At 37.5% G+C, this 25,702-nt stretch overlaps 1 protein-coding gene across 2 annotated transcripts; it reads left to right on the top strand.

Moving 5' to 3' along the window:
• Positions 1 to 2,828: 2,828 nt before the first annotated feature.
• On the top strand, positions 2,829 to 25,276 carry LOC108329652 (F-box/FBD/LRR-repeat protein At5g56420). 2 transcript variants are annotated; one of them, XR_001832251.2, is made up of 5 exons: positions 2,829 to 3,743; positions 14,226 to 14,369; positions 14,443 to 14,737; positions 22,779 to 22,904; positions 24,809 to 25,276. XR_001832251.2 is itself a non-coding variant. In XM_017563971.2 (4 exons), the coding sequence occupies exons 1-3, from the start codon at positions 2,946 to 2,948 to the stop codon at positions 14,719 to 14,721; spliced, it is 1,221 nt and encodes a 406-aa protein (XP_017419460.1). In that variant the 5' UTR covers positions 2,832 to 2,945; the 3' UTR covers positions 14,722 to 14,737; positions 24,809 to 25,276. The 2 variants fall into 2 exon arrangements, 1 of the variants encoding a protein (XP_017419460.1); XM_017563971.2 differs by lacking the exon at positions 22,779 to 22,904 and having other exon boundaries at positions 2,832 to 3,743.
• Positions 25,277 to 25,702: the final 426 nt, after the last annotated feature.

A 25,702-nucleotide genomic window follows, 5' to 3' on the forward strand; every position in this document is an offset into this window, starting at 1 on the left:
TGTCTTAGTAGAAGTTAGTGAAAATGAAATGAACTATGATTTAGACACACATGACAGTGCACATAGGCAGAGAAACCCAAATGACAGGGGGTTGTCTGATGATGAGTGGGACTCAAAATTATTAGACAGTCCACAAGAAAGTGGAAGTAAGGATGGAGTTGATGAAAGACAAATTTGTGGTCCATTTGGGACATATGTTAAGCAAAAAAATTTGTCAAAATACAAGTGGGAAGTGGGAACAAAGTTTAGTGATAAAAATGAGTTTATGGAGGTTAATAGAAGTTATGCCGTCCATGCGGGGAGCAATTTGAAGTTTGTTAAGAATGACAATAAAAGGGTACGAGTGAGATGCTTGGGTGCACAAAAAAAATGTCCATGGATGGCTTATTGTGGATATTTAGAAGGATGTAGAACATGACAATTGAGAAAAATATTGGATACCCATACTTGCAGTAGGCAATTCAATATCAAAATGATGAATGCTAAGTGGTTGAGTGAGACATTGGATACCACAGTACTTGAAAATCCGAATTTGAAGGTAAATGAAATACGGTAAAAAGCTTTGAGGAAATGGAATACAAATGTCACTTGTAATGTTGCACTTGGCATAGTATCTGTTTTGAAAGACTTTGATAATTAAAAGTTGATGTCCTTTGTAATGTTTTGAAATACTTTATAATGTTTTCACATATTTGGCACTAGATTTGTTATGATGTGCTCTTATGTAACTTGATGGTGTAATCATGAACTGACTTTTGATTGTGAAAATATATTGATGTACCCATGAACTTAATGTTTTCACGTACCCCTGTTTTGATATTCATTTTTACCACTTCCATTTTATGCACACATCACTCATCATCATGAGGACCACATTCGCACATATTTAACTGAAATGAGGACTAATTTGAACAAATTATGTACTAAAAAACAATACATACATTCATTTAATACAAAACACAGTCGTCCAACCTTAACAATGGGACCACCTAACAACCTCAACCTTCAAAACACAAAAGTAAACCAGATTGGGACCACCTAAAAACACACAGAACACATCAACCTAAAAACACACTTTCAACACATCAACCTAAAAACACACACAACAAAGCTATGATCAGTACACTGAGAACACACACCACTACTACTAAGAATTGGATCCTTCTCTTCAAAGCTATCACTGTCTTCTCAATATCACAAATCTTCCTCCTTTGACTACCAATGATAACATCCCTTTCATCAACTTTTTCGTCATTGCACCACTTGAAATAGTTACAAGACATCACATTACCAGTTGCACTCTGTTATTCATCAAACACATTGTTGATTACAAACACAAAGAAAATAGGCTTTAATTAGAAATGCTTTTATCCACATCCCCAAAAAATTCTTCCAAGATTCTTTGATGTTCTAGCCATGTTTACTACTGTCAACTCACCACAATTGCAAATGGGGATCATCCCTACCCCCATTGAACCACCACCATGTGAGGAATTACAACTTTGGTGGCCGAAGCTATTGCAACAAGAAGAAGAAGATTGAGAACGAGACATGGCTCATCAACCACCAAGATTGGGAAAAAACCTTAACTCTAATTTCACTCTCCACCCTCGTCAAAATTGGGTTTCATTAAATAAATGACATTTCTTTAAGAATCCACCTCACTGTGCCTGAAGGGAATTCACGTGGGCAGTTAAATGCCATCTCAATACTATTTTGCACACCTGAACTGTCTGTCGTTAACGATTTAAACGGTGTTTGCAAAAAGGATCAAATTGAACAAATTTTATATTCTTTAGGACCACATTGAATAAAAAAATTAACAAGGACCAAAACGAACGCACTTGACCAAAATAGGGACCATTAGGGGTATTAAGCCTATTTTTAATTATAAAATTGAGTAAGAATATTCATGTTAATTATAAATTTTAGGAAGAAAATTAAGATATTAAATATTGAAGTTAGTTAGCTAAAACATAGAAGGCTTGGGATTTTTCATAATTTACATGAACAACAATAATGAACAATTATGTATTAAAGTTGTAAATGACAAGTTGAATCCCTCCATTTTCTTTTGTTCATAGTTTTTTGGATTGCTAGTAAATATTTTTTAATAAGATTAGAACTTATTTTATAAACTCAATGGAAAATTAAGATAAGTATATGGAAATCTAACTATAAGGTTTAATATTTTTTTCTATATGTATGTAAATATATAAAAGTTATTTATGTCCACTCTCAACATTTACTCTAAATGATTGAATATTTTATTTTAAATTTAAATAATAAAATTGTAAATATTAAAAATTAATTCAATATTTTAAAAAATCATAATTTGTACTCAGTCTTTATTATTCATCTTAGTTATTAAACTTAATACTATTAGGGAAGTAATAACAAAGTTAAGGTAATTTATAAATCTAATCAGATAAACATGTACTCTTAATGCTCACACAACATCACTGGTATAATTGATTTTTCAGTTCAGTTAATTTTGATATATAAATTGTTTCTAAACTCTAACGCATATTCAAAACTTCTCCATAAATGAAGCTTTAGAATGCATACCAATAAAATATAAAGAGTATTATAACATGTTTACGTTTCACAGTAGTATTTGACAATAGAGTCAAAGTTCATAGTATGAACAAAATTAGTATCAGTTGAAAGAAAAAAATACTGAAAAATTTAGAAAAAAAAAGTAAATTAAGAAAAGAGTAAAAGAGAAAATAAAAAAGCAACAAATACCAGAGAAAAAGCATTGAATGAGGGTGACATGGGTAAAGGGAGATTCTGGTGATAGAAAACAAAATAGGAAAGTAAAAGAAAACAGCAATATTAAGTATGCAGTGCAATATGCCAATTCTTATTTACAAAACAACAAAACTGGACAATAGCAGCTTCACACCCTTCTCTTCTTCCAATTAACCCCACCACCAGGACCCATGGTGGAATCCTCCGAATCACCGTTGAAGCGACGGCCGCCACATGCCGGTGATGACAGAATTAGTCAGCTTCCGGACGTGCTGCTTCTCCAAATCCTCTCTCTTCTTCCAACCAAACAGGCAGTGGTCACTGGCATTCTCGCGAAGCGGTGGCGGCCACTGTGGCCGGCCGTGTCGGTCCTCGACCTCGACGACGAGTCCTCTCCGGAGTCCCGCCTCGGTCCCGCGGGCTTCGCGGAGTTTGTGTACTCGGTGCTTCTACTGCACGACGCGCCGGCAATCCAGCGGTTCCGGCTCCGTTGTGCGAATCCGAACTCCTCCGCGCGCGACATCGCGACGTGGCTGTGTCATGTGGCGCGGCGGAGGGTGGAGAGCGTGGAGCTCTCGCTTTCGCTGTCGCGCTACGTGGCGCTCCCGCGGCGCCTCTTCAACTGCGACACTGTTTCAGCCATGAAGCTCAACGGCGTGTTCTTCAACGCGCTCGCCTCGTTCTCCGTGCGCTTGCCTCTGCTGAGGGCTTTGCACGTGGGGGATAGGGTTCTGTTCGGGTGCCACGATTACGTGGTGAAGCTTCTTGCTGGGTGCCCCGCGCTGGAGGACTTGGTGCTGGAATCCACTTACAACGATGCTTGCGGAGGCGTCGTTTGTGCCGAGGGCAATTTCGAGCTTAGTTTGAAACACTTGACGCGTGCGAAAATTGGGTTTTCGTGGAAGGAGAGGTGCCTGAAGTCCATGCTTCTCATTTTCCAAGCGCTTTCTCACGTTAGGTGCCTCTCGCTTTCTCCCTGTACAGTTGCGGTACGACGCTTCTCCACCCTACCCTTATTTAAGTACCATACATCATGTGTATATGGTTCAATTTGTTCCTTGAACTCAAGGTTCATACTGAGTTTAGTTGTTTCTTGCATAAGATAACAAGATGTTGCATTGAATTTGGTGTTTTTATGGGATGTGTTATGAAAATTACGAACGAGTTAACGGTACTCTTTTAAAACGGATATAGGTGGTGACTAGCGTTGTTGTTTCAATGTTTGTTGCCCGGTATTGCACTGATTTGGTACATTGTTTTGGGTGTGGTAGTGGAATGGGGGTTTTTGTGGTGGTTAATAGTGGAAATAAAAAGGACTTATGTTTCACAAGCAAAACAAATGAACTGGAAGGGAGAAAGATCCCAAGGAGGGGTATGTGTGTGCACGGACAATTGTTTTGGGAGCGGCAGTGGACTACACCTCATCAATAGAAGGATGAGGATGTATGCAATACTAATTCGAGGGTTGGAAATGAGACAGAGCAAGGGCAAAGACAGGTTGAAGTGATGTAAAACAGTGTTACAGACCTATAGTTAGTTTCAATGAAGCAACTGTTTTCATGTGGCGCTCCTTCTAATTCTCAAATTAGTTTTAACCTAAGTCCCAAAATTGGTGCTGTTGGGGAAAAAGTTGGGTTTCAATATTATTACAACAGGAAATTTGGCTCCCTATACAATGGATATACCCTGCTATTTAGGTGCTCCATATCTCAATAGTGAAGTCAATAAGAACCTTGGGATAACCACACCTCAAAAGGTAACTAATTTAGTTGTTGAGAGTCTGAAGTCTTATATACCCCTCACCAGAATCCCATACTTCTGATGTGTGACCCAAGTTCCGTGCATTACAATTGTGAATCCTAACTACAAACCAATCCTAGCAAAAGTTCTCTACCAATTGTGGAGCTGCTAATAGTTCCTTCACTTCTTTATGCTGCAACAGGGACCACTGTAGAAAAATATCAAACTTTATTATGTATTGGTTTTGTATGAGGCAGTTATTATAGAATAATTTGTTATTAGGTATGATGTGAAGGTTTCAGAGTAATCTAGTATTATGATTGTTATGTTTGCTCAACCTGTTAACTTGTTAAGCCAGTTAGAAATTGAGATTAATTCTTGTTGTGCTGCAAAATTCCTGATTTTATAAATTCATCTTATATTCTTGCATGATATCTAGAGCCTAGTGAATCCTTGTTCTCTTGGTGGACCAATTGTCCATTGGTGCCAAATTTTTCCTAGAAATCATGTTCTGGCCTTCTCCCCTTGTTGTTACTCTCTGTTTAGCAATTTATGCAATTGTTGTTGCTGTCCACTGCTACATTTTTTAATGGTGACCTCACTGCCAGAGTCACCTTGCCCAGGTGACCAAAGAGTCGTAGTCACCAGAGCTTTGATGTGCTTGCATGTGCACCTAGAAGTTCATGCAACTTCTCTCTCTAAACACTGTCAGAAGTCACTAGTGGCGATGTGTCCAACCACCTTTTTGTTGGTTCTCACTAGTGCTGAACCTACCTTGACCACTCCTTTGATCTCGTACTGCATTGTTGGTTCCCCTCTCTTTGGGGGTGGCTTCTTCTCTTTCTTGTAGGTGTTTGATGTGAACCCCATTTGCACAAGGGTTGATTTAGGATCTTTAGAGTTAGAACTTTATAGGAAATTTGGAAAATTAGTGAGAAGGTGGATTGGACCATGGCTGAAATTCTAGGTTGGACAATATTTAAAATACGTTGTTATCTTGAGATGTAGAACTCCAATTGAAGTGATTCCAAAATGAGGTGAAAGTTCTCGTTTTGAACTTCAATTTAGGCTAAAAAACCACACAATTGGGGAGAGTAGATTGAGAGTAATGACCATGAGATAAATCTGGGTAGAATTGAGTTTTCTGAATTGGGGTGAAGAAAGGACAAGAGGTGAATATGAAAGGTGGAAGGAAAGAATCACTCTTTCCAAGGGAGGCAACACAAAGGATGGGAAAGTCCTTTGATACAGCCAAAAGTTTTTGAATCATTCAAGAGGAGAATCACTCTCACTAAAATAAAAGAGATAAACTCTAATTTTTCTGAATAAAACTCAACTTGTTTCATTGATAAAAATGGTTTAGCTTATATAGAAGCTTTAGCCATCTGAATTACAAAGGATTCATTAATTGCAATTACATCCCACTTTAGCTAATGATCCACTTAAGCTAATAACGATCTCACTACGTAATGGCTGATTGTAACTGAAATTGTTGCAACCAAAAGTCACCCAAAAGCAAATAAACTCAGCCCACCACTTACAAAGCTAGCCGTCCAATGACTTCTACCAATGCTAGATTTGAATTCTCAATCTTCAATTAATGTTAATGTCCCACACTCCATTGACAAGTTAGATGACAAGAATTATGAGACTTGGGGCCTCTGATATTAGGCCTAGCTTAATATTATGTTGATCATCTCACTTAGACAACAACCTGAAATGATGCATAAGATCGTCCTCAATTATCCAAAGTTGATGTCCAAGTTTGTAGTGTTTTTAAGTCAACTATTTATCCTACCTTGAAGCAGATTTTCCCTAGGGTTTGAGGGAAAGTCCAATTACTATGCACCAATGATACTCAATACCTCTATGGTGTTTACTAGAATCTTATGACTATCATCACCCCAGACGCCTTGATAGGCCCATGGCTAAATAATTGGAAAAGGTTTATGGTCTTCTATGCAACTTCAATGAATTATTGCTTCCTATTGCCACTCTTACCTAGGAAATCAAGCAATGCCAAACCATTATTTTGTTGATGGCCTTGTATGGGATTCCCAATCGGCATTCTTCAGTTTGTGATCAAATATTTAGGTCTCTGGTAGTGCCTATGTTGAACTTTGTGTGGTTCACCTTGTTATGTGTGTCGTGCTAATTATCACTTGACATACCTACTTCTAACCCCTTGGGGACTCCTCTGCCTGGGTATCTTAATGTGATGGATGCAATTGCTCTCCCAAACCAGTGAGAGGTCGTCTCTAGTGTTATAGTTATCAAAAACTTGGTGGCACCATTGACTGATGTTATGCCCTATGTGGTTGCCCTACTCAGTTGGCTACTTTTGCTTAGGTTGCCCCTATTCAACCGAATTCTGGTGCCCCTTCATCTAATAGTTTTGAACCTTTGGCCTCTTAAACGATTTCTTCCTAAAATGTTATGAGGAATGTTAGGCCTCTAATTCACTGCTTTTGTTGTACAAACAAACACCTCCTTTGTTGGTCTCATTCACTATGTCTCTCTTAGTTCTTCGGTCCTTAAGTTTGGTGCCACCAGGGAGTAAGTCTCTTATTTGTTAACAAGTCTCTTTCCACTTCTAGTCTTTCAACCTTTGTCACTATGGTCAATGGCCCTTGTGCCACCTCTTGTGATGTTGGTATTGTCCATCTTCTTCCTTTTCTCTCCCTTGACAATGTTCTCTATGTCCTTGGGTCTCTGTTTGATTTTTTATCCCTTAGTCGTCTCACTTGTTCTCTTGATTGTCTTATTTCTTTTAACAAGATTTTGTTTTCTTACAAGATCAAAGTTTGGAAAGGATGATCGACACTAGGTGTGAGACTCATGATTATGGCCTTTATCTCTACCACAAAAACACAAAAATCTGGTAATGTTGGCTTGGGGGTAGATTTCGGGTGTCTCATCCCTCCACATTTAGGCCATCCTATCCTTACCAAGATTTAACACCTTGTACAATGTTTGTGTAAGTTGTTTACTTTGTTGTGAGTGATCTCAATTAGGAAAATATAGTCGTAGTTTGTTTACTAAGACTATCCCCAAACAAGCTTCGTCTTCTTTTGCTTCAGTTCAATTAGATATTTGGGAACTGGATCGTGTTAGGTGTAGTGCAAGATTTCAATATTTTGTAATTTGTTGATGATGATTATTCTTGATGAATTTGATTGTTTTTTTATGAAAAATCGTTGAGTTGTTTTTCATATTTCAACCCTTTTATAAAGAAGTTAAAAATCAATTTGGTCTTTCTAATTGTACTTTTTGATGTGATAATGCTCGTGAGTACCTTTTCCATCCCTTTCAGATTTTCTTGTCCTTCCATGGTATTTTTCATTTGACTTCATTGCTCTTATAAGTAGCAATTATCATGGCATATTACAGATAAAATAATACCTTTGTCATCATTTTTAGAAGGAGACCTTAACAAAACTCAGATGCTTACTAGGAATTGAGTTAGCACAATCCTAACAATGGAATTGTAACTTACCAGTAGAAGTATGATTTGAATATTTTAGAGGAGACTAAGCTATTGAATTTCAAGCCCCTTGACACACCTATGGTTCCCAATGTTAACCTTCTACCAAGCCAAGGGTAGCCACATTCAAATCTATGGGAAATAGGAGACTAGTTGGAAATCTGAATTATCTTTGCCTTACCATCTCTTTTGTAGTCAATGTGATAAGTCAGTCTCTCTTTTATTTCAACAATTGGCAAAATTCATTCCCTTCTCTCGATCCTCACCATATGATTCTCGGTAAATTTCAATCTCTGCCAGCCCAACAATTACCTTCTCTCACTACACTCTATTCTTGTCAAACTCCACTGGAAGAACATCTTATAGTCACTACAACAAGTTGACTCAGTCATTGGAGGGCATAAACTTCAACTTTCTAATTCGATTTTAGCTTGCATTGCTGGAATTTTTCGCTCCTATCAAGCTTGTTTGGAATGAAATTCATAGCCATTTTCATGTGCTCATGCATCAAAGTCCACTCAGTTCTACTTAAGAGATTCAAATGATTAAGAAATGAGCAAGTTTGTCTCAGAATTCCGGTGCACAGACCCCTGGTAGAACTCATTTTTTGCCATTGGAGGTCCAGTATACTATGTTGTTGCAATAATTTTGAGGCTATTTTTGTTGGCCTTTCTTGACACTCTTAGTGACTAAAATGGAGTGACTTCTCCTTGCACTCGACCCAAGTTTTAAAAGGAACATGGTGCTCTTCAGGAACTGTTGTCTGTTAATATTGCACATTTTGATGTTCAACCTTCATCCTTAGTTCAGCTATGTTTTTACCATGCACCATCTCATTCTGGTGTTCAGCTGTTTGTGACTAACCAGTCTAGAAATTCCTATGGCCTTCCTCGGGTTGACCCTAATAATAGCAGTTAATTTTGAGGAGTGGTGGTGGTAGCTTGTAATGGAAGAGCTTGTAGCTGAGGTTGATGTCACTTTGGTGGTTGTAGCTCAATCCAATGTCTGATGTGCCACAAATCAGGTCATGGTGCCACTAAGTTTTCACTGAAGCACAATGTGGCTTTAACTTCTCTGAATATTCCTATAAGCTCAACACATGTGCTAATAGTATGTTTTCCCGCTCGCTCCTTTGCTACTCCCATGGCCTCATCAATTTATGCCTTGATCCTTCATTGGAAGCTGCCACATGAAATCAGATTCATCATTGTGCTAACACACGCTCCTATGGTTAACTCCATCCCTTGGGCTCTGGCTCTAACTACTGGTTTTGTGACATATTTCTCTTGGGCCTGGTACGTGAACTTGGGTCCCATGCACCATGTTACTTTAGATCCATGGAGCCTTCTTCTGAATACCTGAGTCACAGATTATATTGTGTTGAGAAAAGTTTGTCCTTTTTACTAGTTGGTTCCACATCATTCCAATCTTCCTACTATCCAACACATCACTCTCTAAAAAAATAACATTTGGTTCCTGAGATAACTAAAAGTTGTCATTGTCACAATTTGCTCAAGATAGTCATGTAATCCTTTGAGTTTCTCCCTTTCATTGCCTAGTTAAATTTTAAGAGTCGAGGACGATGCTTTTGGATGACATACATGGGAAGGATGAACTATATAAATTCTCAAATCTTGTCTTTCCAAGAGCTGTTGCACCAGTTCCAATTTGCCATTCTCTTTGATAGGTTCAGTATAGTGTATAAGAGAAGGAAAGGGCAAGGTAGTTAGTACAGTTGTAATTGTATCTGAACTATTATACATAGTTATGGGAGAGTTAGTAAGGGGCTTTTTGGAGAGAAGCAAATAGAAGGACAGTTGGAGAGTGAGGTCTCTCAAATAACCTCTGATTGTAATTGTGTACTGCTGTATTCTTTCTATTCCTTAACTGCCTCCTTACTGCATTGGTACGGGACTGGAATTAAGGAGGGCAATAAAATTCAAGATTGTGTCTTCCTTTCTTATTCTAGTATAAGTTCTATCAGTCTCCTTAACATTTTTTGCTATATAATGATACAGCTTCCCCTATTCGTTGTAGCTGTCAGTCTCTTGTCCTCACACTCACTACACCTGACATTACCAGCTCATTGTAAACACTGTACATGTACCATTTGCCATTGCAGATATCCTGATCACAAGCATTTGCGAAAATCTTTCAACTGTGTAAAAGTTCATTACCAAATAAAAGTGTCTGATCTCTGTACATGTTGAGTATAAGATCTTTGCATTCCCTCTTTATCTACTACAACTTGTTACACTAATGTGCTGGAAGATATGGTCATTGATGTTTGGGGGCAATCCCGTAGTTGAATAATCAGTTATTCTTGTTAGTTATCGACCATTCTTGGTTCTCATTCAAGGTTCACGTGGTTGTATCCTATAGAGCTACTAATCAGATGCACTTTTCCTAAAGTTTAAGTCTATGACAGATCTGCAAAATGGGAAATCTCTGAAGTCAGTTCAAATTGATCAGAGGCAAGTGGAGAGTGCAGACACTTCACCCATTGGCTTTCTTGGCTGGGTATCACCTGTAGACTTATCTCCATACCCATCACCAGAATGGTCAATTGAAACAGATTTCACATTTTTAATGCCTAACTAACATTATGTTTTAGGATTATGCTGTCCCAGCAGCCACCTTTCTTATCAAACAGAGTCTTGCAGCATCCTTGGGCAATCAAATTCCATTTAGAATGCTTACAACTTAGATTCCGGATTTCAATTCACCAGTGCTCGTTATCCTTTCTTGTTAACTTTTCAAGTCCTTCAAATTTGAACTCAGATGAAAGGGCCGCATATTTATTAGGTACTCCTTGGTTCATAAAGGCTAGAAGTACAAATGTCTTGAGCATGAAGGAAGGATTATTTTTTTTTTCCAAAAATGTTGTTAGTCGAGGAATTGTCTGTGATATTATTGCTGGCATAGAAATCTTCTTGCCTATAAGTATGTTTAATTTTTTCCAATTTATATTGTAGAAACACGGAATGACGGGAAATCTTGAATCTGCCTACTAATCGTATTGATAGGGATTTCTACTATGGAGCGAAATCAGGACATAAGAATTAGAGTAATACTTGTTATTTGTTGTAAACGGTAAATCTTCAGGTAGAGAATTTTCTACTATTTTTTAAGCTGAATAGATTCATAAATGAATAAGTGATTTCAGTTAAATATTATTTTGTTATGGTATCAGTTCCTCCTTTTGGCATAAATGGGTTTTCAATTTCTTGGTTCTTGGCCATGCTATTTTCTGTGTTTTTAAGCTCCTGGACCTCTGTTCTTTATCCTTCGAGGCTCTTTTTTTGTCCTCTGTAAGGGTGATTGGATTTCTCATTATTTTCTATGGCAATTAATAATTTTGTTGTTGATTTTAACTGGAAAAACTGTGCAGCCTGAGAGTTGTAGTTTAAGCTGTTTGTGAAAGGGAATGAATGTGGGTTCATGGGTGATATGAATTGGTGAGCGATCATTTTGGTGGTGTTCATATCGCAAAATTAATTCCATGAAGCAGATCTGACCTGAGTTGCAAGAATTATGATATGGAGAAGCATAGCACAATTCTTGTGTAGGATCTGTTTGGCCTCAAAAGGAGTTGCTAGACCCTGTCACTCCTCCAAAGGCCATCGTGCCTGGCTGGAGTGGTGCTTTCATGCCATACTACAGTTCTAAAATTTGTTCTGCTCTTGGTTGTGTAGGCATCTAGTGGGTCAGAAAAAAATAGATGATCCAAATCACAACCAGAACTGACCTAACCCTAAATTGCAACTTACAGTATTTTTGTTTGTTTTTAACTTTAGCATGTTAGGGTGATTAGGGGATTCAACTTGAAGCATTTGGTCTTGCTAGCTCAAATCAAATTCCCACGAATTTGAGTGAAAGGAAGCAGCACCTGAAATTAGATCTAGAAATGATAGGTATGAAAAGAATTTGGTGTATGAAAAAATGGTTGCGTGCCATCCCTGAACTGATACATATCCAAGAGACCAACCCAACTCCCGTACATTTGATCAGATGAAAAATTCTAATATTCTAGGTTATGATTTTCAGCCTCTCAAATTGAAACAGTAATCCCTGTAGTTAAGGATAATCATGACCTCCCTATTGCCTTCAGAATTGCACCCAAAAGCCACTAGGTCATCAAATTATCTATCATTTCAAACAAATTCACCATCCCATATTTCCTTTATTGCAAACTGTTGGAAGTCCCACATCGACTAGAGATAAGGCCAATTTATAGTATTTAAGTGGGTGCAAACCTCACCTTAGAAGCTGGTTTTATGGGGTTGAGTTAGGCTTAAAGTCTACTTCTTAACACAAACCTTGACACTACCCAATTTCCATTAATGCTGTTGAGCCATTGTCAAATAAAAATTGGAAGCAGGCCATGGATATAGAAATCAAGGTATTGGAGAAGAATAAATCATGTTTGTCAATTATCTGAAGAAAAGACTCTATTGGTTCTGAATGGATTTCCTCAGTAAAATATAAAGCAAATTGGTCAATTTAAAGGTACAAAGCAAGTCTAGTTGCTAAGATTTTGCATAAACTAATGGGATCTATCGTAAACTTGTGAGTACTCCTATTGATTGAGCCATAACTTGGGTAGAGTAGATGATGGTGTAATGACAGATAATAAGATGTATTAACATTTGTTGGAAATTAGTTTGCCTAACACTAGATTGGATATTGCATTTGTAAGTTTGGTTAGTCAGTTGATGCATAACTTAAGAGGTGGCCATTTATACTAAAAGAAATTGCAGTATCTCAAGGGAAATCCTGGAAGAGTAATTTTATTTGAAAGGAACGGTAATGCAACTCTTAGGGCTTATACTGATGCTTATTATGTAGGGTCAGCCATTGACTTCAGAATCAGTACAAGGACTATACTTTCTTAAATGCAATCTTGTAATCTAGAGTGTTAAAAAGTTTAATATAGTGGCTTGTTCTATTGTTTAAGATATGGCACAAGGTATTTGTGTATTTCTTGGCTTCAGATTATTTTTAAAGATTAAATGGGATGAATTTATGATTCTATTGTGATAATAAGTCAATAATTATCTTTTCTGAGATTCCAGTTCAACATATGGTAAAACTAATCACATTGAGGTGGTTTGACATTTTATCGAAGATTAACATCTAAATTGGGGATATACAATGCCCCCTATTCATCTGCTTGAGGTGGTAGTGTTGGAAATTGAATCATTAATATTCAATTAGAATATGTTCAATGTATATAGGATATGGGGTTATCTAATTTGTCCTGTAAATTGTATTGTATTTATTATTTATTAATAATGTAGTCCACATGCTTATAATTTGGAGCATACGGTTGGGTGAACTCTTGATAGGAATGACTTTTAGAGAGGCAGGGGTTAAAGAACTCAACTCACCAGCCTAGAACCAGTCCAAAATGAGTTTATAATAGGTTGGGGCGGATCATCCCATAGGGCATTTTTGGTTAAAAACCCAAAAAAGTAGAAAATATGTTCATTTTGTATAGATATATTAAATATTATATAAGATTCTATGTAAGTATTATGTGCTACAAGTTGTGAAGGTAATTATTGAATATAGTAAAACTAAGTATATGATTAATTTCCCTTGTATAGAAAATATACATAGGGTAATGTATTTATCATAATGAAAATGTGGACTAAGCTCAAGTTCAAATGAATATGTAAAAATAACATACTTATCTTTTTAATATTCCTATTAGATAGATAATATAATAATCTAATTGGAATATATAGTTATAGGATTTGATATAATTTGGATTGGTCAATCAATTGGAAGATTCCCTAAAAGAATGATATTTCTTAGAATTAGCTTTCACTAACATAGGGACTATGTTTTCCTAATTAACATAAAATGCAATATATCTACCAGTAATAAATGGGACTTTGAAGTAGCAATAACAAACAAGATTGATGTTTATTTGTTTTGTTTAGAAGTTTTCTATTTCCATTGTCCCATTTTTTTTCTATTATTTTGGTGACCATGGCAGATTGATGATGGTGAAGTTGGTCCGTATTGTCATCTGTAAATCTCACTCGGGCAATTTAAGAAAAATTCTCATACTTACTATTAAAAATGATGCCTTCTATTGTTTTCCGTGCTCTTGTTACTTCAGTTTAATTTTGGTTTTAATTTTCTTACTGAATGTAATGATTCCCTGTGTAGGTTTCAGTTTTTTTAAACTTTTTTTATTAATTTTTTAATATTTTTTTTTCGTAACTTTTGTATGCAGTGTTTGAAGCACGCTTCTGCCATTGATATTCCGGTGTTTGACAAATTAACCCAGCTCGAAATTTCATTTGGAAGCTATTCATGGGATTTGTTAGCAAACTTGCTTCAACGTTCCCACAAGCTGGAAGTTCTTATCATCAACAAGGTTTGCTGAGTTGAAAAGCGAATTCTATTTTATAATTTTAACTTCTAATTGAGAACATTCGGTGTTATTGCAGGAACCACAAAAATATGGGAAGGGACAAGAGTCAAGGTGGAGCCATCCACTCCTCGTTCCTGAATGCCTTTTACATCTCAAAACGTTTTGCCTCAGAGAATATCAAGGATTGGAAACCGAGCTGGATTTTGTAGGGTATATTATGCAAAATGCTAGAGTGTTAGAGACAATGACTATCTACTTATCAAGCTCCTTAAGTTCCGAGGAAAAACTCCAAATCCGCAGGCATTTATCTATACTTCAAAGGAACTTTGAAACCTGTCAAATTGTATTCAATTGAATCATATTCTTGAAAGGTATGTTTTTGGTGGGCTTATGTTGGGAATCTTTGCTCAATTACTTTTCTCTTAGTTGCTTTCTGTTTTCGTTCTTTGTTTAGGAGGTCCCTTATCCTCCTCCCCCTAGTACACTTCTATATGTTTATGCTTGGGCTTTTATCATAATATCTGATAGGATATAGGGTGATAGGATATAATGGGTTTAGGATAGAAGGAAGAGAAAATGAGAGGACAGTTAGGAGGGAAGAGTTATTTGACAGTTAGTTAGTTAGTTAGTGGGAAGAGGAAGAAAAACTTTATAAATAGGGAATGGGTTTTGTACAGGGAGAGGATTGATTTTTGTATTCGTTTGAGTAGAGACAGGACATTGGCCTGTGGAGGGGGGTTAGGCTCCCGGTTAGCTTGCCATACGTGTACATTTGTTGATGTGAATACATACATTCATTCTTTTCTTACCATTTGGGTGCAATTGTGTGAGTGTGTGTTGTGAGACAGTTAGGTTTCATACCCAGAAACCTAACAAATTGGTCCGACCCGTCGGATCATCAAGGGAGCGCTGTCGGATCATCAAGGGAGCGCCGTCAGATCATCAAGGGAGCACCGTCAGATCATCAAGGGAGCGTCGCCGGATTACCCTTAGGAGAGGACGGTCGGATCAAAGCTTGCGGATCAAGAAGTGATCAAGAAAGGGTGGAAGCATGGAAGGAAGAGACAATTCCTTGGAGAGAAGGACCAGCGAACAAAAGATGAGTAGGAGAAAACCAAAAATGAGCATGGCAGAATGGAGAAGAAATATGCAAGAAATGCGATAGGAAACTAGAGAACTCCTGCGAGTTCTTGGAGGAAGGGTGTGGAACCAGGAAAAAGGATTGGAAGGCAGTCTAGGGTCTATAGATGGAGATCAACATTCTGTTAACGAGAATCAGAGAAGGAGAAGAGAGAGCTCGGAGGAGGAACTAGATGAAGACCGAGGAGACGCCCAACCTAATTGGGTAAAAAGGGTAGAACTACCCACTTTCGAAGGGTTTGATCCTATGGGGTGGATTGCTAGGGTGGAGAAAGTTTTTGAGACCCAGGAGGTGATAGAGGAAGAAAAACTGCATGTGGCATACATTAGCATGGAGGGAAATGTTGGGTATTGGGTTCGGGCCTAGAAGGCTAAAGCCAAGAATCGTTCTTAGGAAGGACAGAAGGAAGCTATGGTGGTGCGATTTGGAGGAAGGAACAAGGGTACAATCTTTGAAAGGTTGACGACCATTAAGTAGTCGGAGACTGCAGAAAAATACGTCCAAGGTCCGAACAGGAGAGGATTGCCAGATCCGAACGGAAGAGGACTGTCGAATTCGAACATGAGAGGATTGCCTAAACCGAATGGGAGAGGACTGTCGGATCCAAACGGGAGAGAACAACCAGATCCGAACAGGAGAGGACTGCCAGATCCGCACAGAAGAGGACTGCTGGATCCGAATGGGAGAGGATCGCCGGATCTGAACGAGAGAGGATTGCCGGATCCGAATGTGAGAGGACGGCCGAAACTGAACGTGAGACGACAGATGGAACCGAACGGGAGAAGACCGCCGAATCTGAACGTGAGAGGACTGCCAGATCCAAACAGAGAGGGCTACCGGATATCCTTAGGAGAGGAGTGTTGGATCATTGGGAGAGAAGCGTGATGGAAGGAAGAATTAAGGCTTTGGAGGGAAGGGTGGATGGAAGAATCAATGCCCGGGAGAGAAGGATGGATTCTGTGAAGAGGTTGGCCAACGAACAGAAAAGGGGGCTTGGAGTTCTTGATACACCTGTAGGGGGAGAGAGCTATTTGAAGCATTGAAAGACATCGAAGACCATTTTCTCAGGGCTTATGATTCTGGAAAAGATCTTACCAGAACGCTGGAAGCTAATAGAATCTAGGAAGAATGGAAGTCTTTGGAGGAGGATTTGCCACCACCCAAGCCTGCAGACCTGAATTGGATGGCAATAGCCAGTGGGTTCCCTTCATATGATAACACGATGATGAAGAGGAGTCAAGAGATCAAGCTTCCCGGTTCCAACTTTGAGAACAAGGTTGTTCTGTAGCGGGGTGTAATGATAGGATATAGGGTGATAGGATATAATGGGTTTAGGATAGAAGGAAGAGGAAATGAGAGGACAGTTAGGAGGGAAGAGTTATTTGACAGTTAGTTAGTTTGTGGGAAGGGGAGGAGAAACTTTATAAATAGGGAATGGGTTCTGTACAGGGAGAGGATTGATTTTTGTATTCGTTTGAGTAGAGACAGGACATTGGCCTGTGGAGGGGGGTTAGGCTCCCGGTTAGCTTGCCATATGTGTACATTTGTTGATGTGAATACATGCATTCATTCTTTTCTTATCATTTGGGTGCAATTGTGAGTGTTTGCTATGAGACAGTTAGGTTTCATACCCAGAAACCTAACAATATCACTTGAACTATGTATGTAGGGAATAAAGAATTATATGATTATTAACTGTTAAGAAGGGAATTTTAAGTCTAATTTTATCCTATAAAATTAGCTTGTAAGATTAGGTTTGCCTAATTTATATACTCTAAATTGGTCTTATCTCTAGTCAACATGAGATTTCCAACAATAACACTCAAACAACCTACATTCTTATAACCGTTATTTGTAACAATCAAACTCTCTAAAATAAGGGAACAAAAATATGTTGAAAGAGAAACAAGATTCTAAAAGTATTTTTCTTTCAATTACTATGGAGATATGGGGGATATTTTTATCCTAATAGTCCTCAATTTACAAACTATCCTTCAAATTGGTAAATAAATATACATCATTCTTAGTTTGCCTATAAGATCTTGAAATTTGTCTTGAGAAAGCCCTCAGTGAAAATGTCCTCCATCTAAAGTCCTCTATGAACATGGGTTGTAACCATAAGACCTTATTCAAAGTTTATCTTTGGTGAAGCACACACTAATTTTAACATGTTTGGTTTTGTTGGAAACCTTACATTGATAAGAGAGAAAACCAATTTATAATATATAAGTGGATGCAAATCTTACCTTACAAGTCAGGTTTGTAAGGTTGAGTTATGCTTAAAGTCAACTTCTTAACATGGTATTAGAGTCATGGTTAGAGTCTATCTTAGCAAAATTTGTTAATTGTTGGATCTATTGTTTCACTTTCTATCAGGTTGTCATCAAATCACCTATTAATGCTTAGTTTCAAGCTCGAAATGTATATGGTTTGGCGTGAGGGAATGTGTTGGAAATCCCACATCGACTAAAGATAAAACTAATTTATAATATATAACTTCATCTTACAAACTATTGTAAGATTGTGTTAGACTTAAAATCCACTTCTTTACATGTCCTTTCATGTTCTTGTTATCGCACTATAATAAAGGTCAAAATACAAATAAAAAATAATAATAAAATAACTAAAGATAAGATATCTAATAATCTAATATATCTAACAATAACAAATGGGTTGTTCTTGTTAGATGTTAAGTTGTGTGTTTCTGTTAATTGGGCTTAGCCCATTATGTATTTAGGGTTTAACCCTTATCTTACATTATAAATAAACTACCCTATGTGTATGCTAAACACATAAGGGAGATTTCTCCTAATCTTCTCCACTATATTCAATATGGTATCAGAGCACAGGAATAGTTCCCGCCAACTCCACGGTCTCTGGTACCCATCATCGCCGTTGTCGCCGCCGCTGCCGTCGCTGCCGCCGCCGCCGCCGGAGTTCCAGAATCGACCGACGACCACACCATCGAAATCGTCTCGGCCGGGCGACCACCGTGGCACAAAGATCACGGCGAACGGACCACCCACGCGCCTCCACACGCCGCCGCAACAGTCACTGCTGCCGCAACTTCCCGCCGCGCGTGCCGGCGCGTCGCCGGAGAGTTCCGCCGCCGATCAGAACCGCCGTGATCGCCTCCTCGCCCACTTTCTGGATCTGTGGTCGTTGCGTCAATCGGAGCACTTTGGATTTTTTTAGGGTTTCTCCCTCTCCATGGCTGCCCAACTTGATGATCGGAGTCGGTCTCGCCAACCAGGTAAAGGACGTCCAAAATGTGACCACTGTGGCACGCTAGGCCACAAAATTGATAGATGTTATGCGCTTCATGGACGTCCTCCTCGACCTATAGCAATGGCTAATTCTGATCCACCTCCCCGATCACCGTCTGCAGACCCTCCTACTTTATCAAATACCATAAATAACCCTTTACTCTTTCAGGAATTTCTCAGATGGTATGAGGACCGTCAGCACTCTAGTTCCACTACATCTGCTTCTGTTATACGCACAGGTACTCCTTTTGTTGGTCTGACTCACTCTCTTGGATCTTGGGTCCTTGACTCAGGCGCCACCGATCATATCACTGGTAACAAGTCCTTGTTTTCTTCCTTGTCATGTCCGGTTAATTTACCCTCGGTAACGATGGCTGATGGGTCTAGAGTCTCATCTCATGGTATTGGTACTGTTCATATTTTTCCGTCCATATCCATTGATATTGTACTTTATGTCCCTGGGTCTCCTTTTAACTTATTGTCCGTAAGTCGTCTAACTCGTTCCCTTAATTGTGTTATTTCATTTACCAAAGATTCTGTTTGGTTGCAGGACCGGAGTTCGAAACACATGATTGGCACAGGATGTGAGTCTCATGGTCTATATCATCTCAGCCCTTCTCCACATGCTGGCGTAATCATGGAGTCACCATCCCTTCTTCATGCTCAGTTAGGTCATCCCAGTCTTGCCAAACTACAGCAACTTGTTCCGAGTCTGTCCAAATTATCAAGTTTGTTGTGTGAGTCTTGTCAGTTAGGTAAACATACTCGTAGTTCCTTTCCTCGTAGTGTTTCACAACGAGCGTCATCCCCCTTTTCATTGGTTCATTTTGATATTTGGGGACCTAGTCGTGTTAAGTCAACTTTAGGATTTCAGTATTTTGTTACCTTTATTGATGACTATTCCAGATGTACTTGGTTGTTTCTCATGAAGAATCGTTCTGAGTTGTTTTCTATTTTTCAAACTTTTTTCAATGAAATAAAAACTCAGTTTGGGGTTTCTATTCGCACTTTACGCAGTGATAATGGCCGTGAATACCTTTCTCAACAGTTTAAACATTTTATGGCTTCTCATGGCATTCTTCACCAAACCTCATGTGCTTATACCCCTCAACAAAATGGGGTGGCTGAGCGCAAGAATAGACACCTTATTGAAACAACTCGTACCCTTCTCATTCATGGTCAAGTACCCTCACGTTTTTGGGATGATGCTGTTCTCACGGCATGTTATCTTATCAACCGCATGCCATCTTCCGTCCTAGAGAACAAAATCCCTCATTCTATCTTATTTCCTCAAGACCCTCTACACCCATTACCTCTTAGAGTTTTTGGGTCTACATGTTTTGTTCATGATTTTAGTCTTGGTCTTGATAAGTTATCTCCTAGGTCTCACAAATGTGTCTTCTTAGGATTTCCACGGTCACAAAAGGGCTATAAGTGTTTTTCCCCTTCCCTCAATCGTCATTTTATCTCTGCTGATGTCACTTTTGATGAATCTTCTTTTTACTTTACACATCTATCTTCTAGTTTTGTACCTCTCCCTGTTACTGTTGATATTCCTCTTATATGTGATCCTCCTGGTGATGCTCCACCCATTTTGTCTCCTCCTTCTTTAGACTCTCATTCACCACAGGATCGTCCTTCACCACCACCCCTTCAGGTTTATAGTCGCCGCAATTGTCTCCCTCGTGACTCACTTCCAGTGTCGCCTCCTGTGTCTCCTCCGGCTCCAGCAAATGAGTCTGACTTGCCTATTGCCCTCCGTAAAGGTATACGCTCTACCCGTAACCCTTCCCCCCATTATACTGTTCTTAGTTACCATAGATTATCTCCATCTTTTTACACTTGTCTCTCATCCATTTCTTCTGTGTCAATTCCTAAATCTGTGGGTGATGCCTTAACTCATCCTGGCTGGCGTCAAGCTATGCTGGATGAATTAAGTGCTTTACAGAAAAGTGGAACTTGGGAGCTTGTCCAATTACCATCTGGAAAGTCTGTTGTTGGTTGCAGGTGGGTATGCTATCAAGGTTGGCCCTGATGGCACAATTGATCGTCTGAAAGCTTGACTGGTTGCCAAAGGCTACACACAAATTTTTGGTTTGGATTATGGTGATACTTTTTCTCCAGTGGCAAAAATGACCTCTGTTCGCCTATTCATTGCCATGGCCGCTCTTCGACAATGGCCTCTTTACCAACTTGATGTCAAAAATGCTTTCCTAAATGGTGATTTGCATGAAGAAATTTATATGGAGCAACCGTCTGGCTTTGTTGCTCAGGGGGAGTCATCTGGATTGGTATGTCGTCTTCGCAAATCCTTATATAGCCTAAAACAATCTCCTCGGCCCTAGTTTGGTAAATTCAGCTGTGTTGTTCAACAATTTGGTATGTTTCACAGTGAAGCGGATCATTCAGTGTTCTATCGCCACTCAAGTGCTGGATGTATTTACTTAATAGTGTATGTCGATGATATTATTCTCACAGGAAGTGACTATCTCGGCATCTCTCAGATGAAACAACACCTTTGTCATCATTTTCAAACCAAAGATCTTGGCAAACTCTGGTACTTTTTGGGTATTGAAGTAGCACAATCCAATGATGGTATTGTCATATCTCAGAGGAAGTATGCGTTAGACATCTTGGAGGAAACAGGGTTAATGAACTGTAAATCTATTGAGTCACCTATGGACCCTAACATCAAACTCCTACCAAATCAGGAGGAGCCTTTCTCAGATCCTGAACGGTACAGAAGATTAGTTGGTAAATTAAACTATCTTACTGTTACGCGTCCTGACATTTCCTTCGCAGTTAGTGTGGTGAGTCAATTTCTAAACTCCCCATGTGAAGACCATTGGGATGCAGTTGTTCGCATACTGAAGTATATTAAAGGATCACCTGGAAAAGGTTTGCTATATGGCCCTAACAACGATACAAAAATCGTTTGCTATTCAGATGCTGATTGGGCTGGTTCCCCTTCTGATAGGAGGTCTACTTCTGGATATTGTGTCTCTATTGGTGGCAACTTGGTATCTTGGAAAAGTAAGAAGCAAAGTGTTGTGGCAAGGTCCAACGTAGAAGCAGAATATAGAGCTATGGCATCTGCTACTTGCGAGCTTGTGTGGCTTAAACAATTACTTAATGAATTAAAATTTGGAGATGTCACTCACATGACACTTATATGTGATAATCAAGCTGCTCTTCATATTAGCTCTAACCCTGTCTTCCATGAGAGAACCAAGCACATTGAAGTTGATTGTCATTTTATTAGAGAAAAAATCATATCCGGAGATATCAAGACTGAGTTCGTTAACTCAAGCAATTAGTTGGCACATATTCACCAAGTCCTTACGAGGACCTAGAATTGACTATCTTTGTAACAAGCTTGGAACATATGATTTATATGCTCCAGCTTGAGGGGGAGTGTTAGATGTTAAGTTGTGTGTTTCTGTTAATTGGACTTAGCCCATTCTGTATTTAAGGTTTAACCCTTATCTTACATTATAAATGCTAAACATATAAAGGAGATTTCTCCTAATCTTCTCCACTATATTCAATAGTTCTATTAAGGAATTTTTTGTCCTTGTACAAATGATTTAACCTTTTCATAACATGATATCAGAGTGCCTTGCAATGAACCCAGTGTCTCGAGTTCGAAACTCATGGAGGAACGTGCTCCTACCAAGGAGGAGTTCCAATTTCACCAGGCTGCCATTTGTTAAGAAATTGTGTCCTTGCATGAACGGGTTAACCTTTTCGTAACATGTTCTCTATTCATCTTAACATATGAATTGAAAAACACAGAAAATGAGGTCATATGATCAGTTGCTTCTAAAACAATAATTCAAACACCCTGAGATATAAAATCAATTGTACTGGGTTTACCTGCGAGGTTCCTTTGTTGTCTCCCATGCACTCTAGGACTTTATCTCTTCCATAAAGTTTAAAACATGTTTCCTAAGTATGCCTAGATCTTTTATGGAATACAACATTCTCCATGGTTGCCTTTTGCAGGGGACTTCCTTCCAATGTTTGATCCCTTTAATACCTTCTTTCGTATTGCTGTGGCAAAGTTCGTGTTGAAGATTCTGCCATTAAGCATGATAACCTCCCGAATTTCTTCTCCCCTTTCATTAAAAGGTACTTCTAATAGTGGAGGCAATTTTTCTTTCCCTAATATTTGTACCATATTTGGTACATATTCATGGTTCAAGCCATGTAACAATTTAAAGATTATTTCTCTTTACACGGCTTCAACATGGGTGTCTGCATCTGTTTTGTATATTTTCAATTTCTGATACTGATCTAGTTCGATCTACAACCCATTCAAAATCCTTCTTCAAAGAAAAATGTTATCTAAGTCATTCTATATCTCTTTAGCATACTAATAAAACATGTAGTTTCAACTTATCTCAGTAACCATGAAATGTCACATTCAAGTCATGATTCGAGAGTCTTTATTATCCCAAATTTCAAAATTAGCTTGGTCCTCTACCATCGATGTGGTTTGATCCTCCAAATGTACTAGCTCCACTGCAAATAATTTCGGCCATTAAACAATTAGACACCCATACATTTGGAAGATCATTAGGATCTAAAGATAGATTTGACCTCAAACTGTTGGTCTTATGAGCCGAAGTTGGGAGTTTGTCATAGTTGTGATTGCCTATACACCTTTTTGTCCCACCATTGACCTCAAAGGTTTGTAGTGCACAACGACAGTGATAGTGGCAGCAGAAACAAAGCTTTCAAAATTAAGAGTCGTGATACTAATCTGAATTATGTAAGGAAATACACATAATTTACATTTTATTGATAACAACCACATAATTTTCATTCTCACCAACTCTATTTGTAATAATCAACTTCTTCAAAATAAGGAAATAAAAATATACTAAAATGATAGGAAATCTTTTAAGATATTGTTAATATTGAGGATACTTTCATCCTAATAATCAACATTATATAAATAGGACCCTTGTGTTAGTATTCGTATCACCATTACACCTTATCAGTATATAATACTGCTATAGTATTCTTTCTCCTTTCCTCTTCTACATGAAACGTTTTGTTCCAACAACTAAACCTTGGTTGATCCTAAGATGATAATAGGTCGAGTTGGAATAGATACTGTCTACTCATTACAATAGGACCCTTGTGTTAGTATTCGTATCACCATTACACCTTATCAGTATATAATACTGCTATAGTATTCTTTCTTCTTTCCTCTTCTACATGAAACGTTTAGTTCCAACAACTAAACCTAGGTTGATCCTAAGATGATAATAGGTCGAGTTGGAATAGATACTGTCTACTCATTACCCAATCCATAACAAAATAATTCATCCGTTACCTGTTGTGTTACTTGTTGAATACTTATTTAAAAATATTTAAAAATATTTAAAAATATTCGTGAGTATTTTAAAAGCGTTGATATCCATAAATACTTGCTAATATTTAAGAAAAAATATTTTATAAATTTTTAAAATAAAATAAATAAAATTACAAAATAATATATATGATAAAATATAAATTATAATTAAAAAAATATTTTATAAATTTTTAAAATAAAATAAATAAAATTACAAAATAATATATATGATATAATATAAATTATAAATAAATTTAATCTAATAAAATATAAATTAATTTTAATTTTAATTAAATTTAACTTAATAAAATATAAATTAAATTTTAATTTTAATTTTAATTTTAATACTTGCCGTACACGTAGTATTATATCACACCCCCTATCTGACAGATAATAAATATATGCATATACTATTTATTCCTCACAGATTTTATCAATAAATACCTATGGATATGAATATTTTTGTAAACTATTAATGATTTTTTTTTTTAATTATGAATATTGTGGAATGTTGCCCATTGATGAAATGAATATACAACAAAGCTGGTTATACCTGTAGTGGAAATACGGATTATTTTTAGGTTGCCTCTGCGTACTGCAGTTTTCTTTTCATTTTGATATATTCAAATTGTTTATTAAAATTAACTATTCTGTTCTTATTAATGTTTTTCAGAACAGGAAAGTTCCAGCAGTTTCAAGCGCAGCAATTTGTAATCATTGAAGTATGACGTAGCCTATTTTGATTGGAGAGCATTTTTGTTTCAGGGTCTTTCATTTTGTTGTTAGTAATGCTTTACAGTGTATTAGTATCTTTCCCTTGTTATTGTGAATACTTCTAATTTGTCTAATATGACCGAAACCTGGCTGACGGAGGCTCGTTATCAGCTGTAACTTGAATACCTGTCCCGCCTGGGGAATTCATCCTGACGTGTTGCTTTGAGAGAAAAATCTATAACTGTTATTTTTTTTTGCATACTTCAAAGTTCGGAGCAGCTTTCTCTCGATAAATTGTGACCGCTCTGCAGGATCTTGTATAACGTCTACAACAACATTTGTAAGCTGTTTTGTGCTGTTTAGTTTCTGACATTTGCTTAATATAGTAATGGCAATGAATATACCTGAATTTTCTTATTGTTCAAAAGTTATCTTTAAAACTTATTTTAAGTTGTATATTGTTAAATACGTATTTCCATTGTCCATATAGTTGTCCTGCGTTGTTTGTAATTGGATGATATTTTCAAAAGATATTCTAATATTAAAATCAGTAAGTGCCTAATTAGAATGAATATTAAATGCAGTGATAAAAATACTAAGTACAGTTATGTATGTGTGTGGATGATTATACTTAAATTTGTATTTATAGTTGTTATAGATTTTTAATTTTGTTTTTGGTTTAATCATAGTTTAATTATATCTTAATTAATATTAATATTAGTAGGTTGATTTATGATTATTGTTGACTAAATATTAATATGACTTTTATTTTGTAATCTATTAATCTTGTCATTTGATGAGGATGATCAATTAAGACTGATCAACCAAAAGGTGATCGACTAAAAATGATCAA

The sequence above is a fragment of the Vigna angularis genome, chromosome 2, assembly GCF_016808095.1.
Source record: "Vigna angularis cultivar LongXiaoDou No.4 chromosome 2, ASM1680809v1, whole genome shotgun sequence".
In the NCBI taxonomy this organism is placed as follows: Eukaryota; Viridiplantae; Streptophyta; class Magnoliopsida; order Fabales; family Fabaceae; genus Vigna; species Vigna angularis.

Bases quoted from the DNA above. Each gene is read 5' to 3' on its own strand.
- LOC108329652 (XM_017563971.2), top strand. From the start codon at position 2,946: ATGGTGGAATCCTCCGAATCACCGTTGAAGCGACGGCCGCCACATGCC. The intron at 3,744-14,225 runs GTACGACGCTTC...TTTTGTATGCAG, and splicing joins TTTCTCCCTGTACAGTTGCG to TGTTTGAAGCACGCTTCTGC. The intron at 14,370-14,442 runs GTTTGCTGAGTT...GTGTTATTGCAG, and splicing joins AAGTTCTTATCATCAACAAG to GAACCACAAAAATATGGGAA.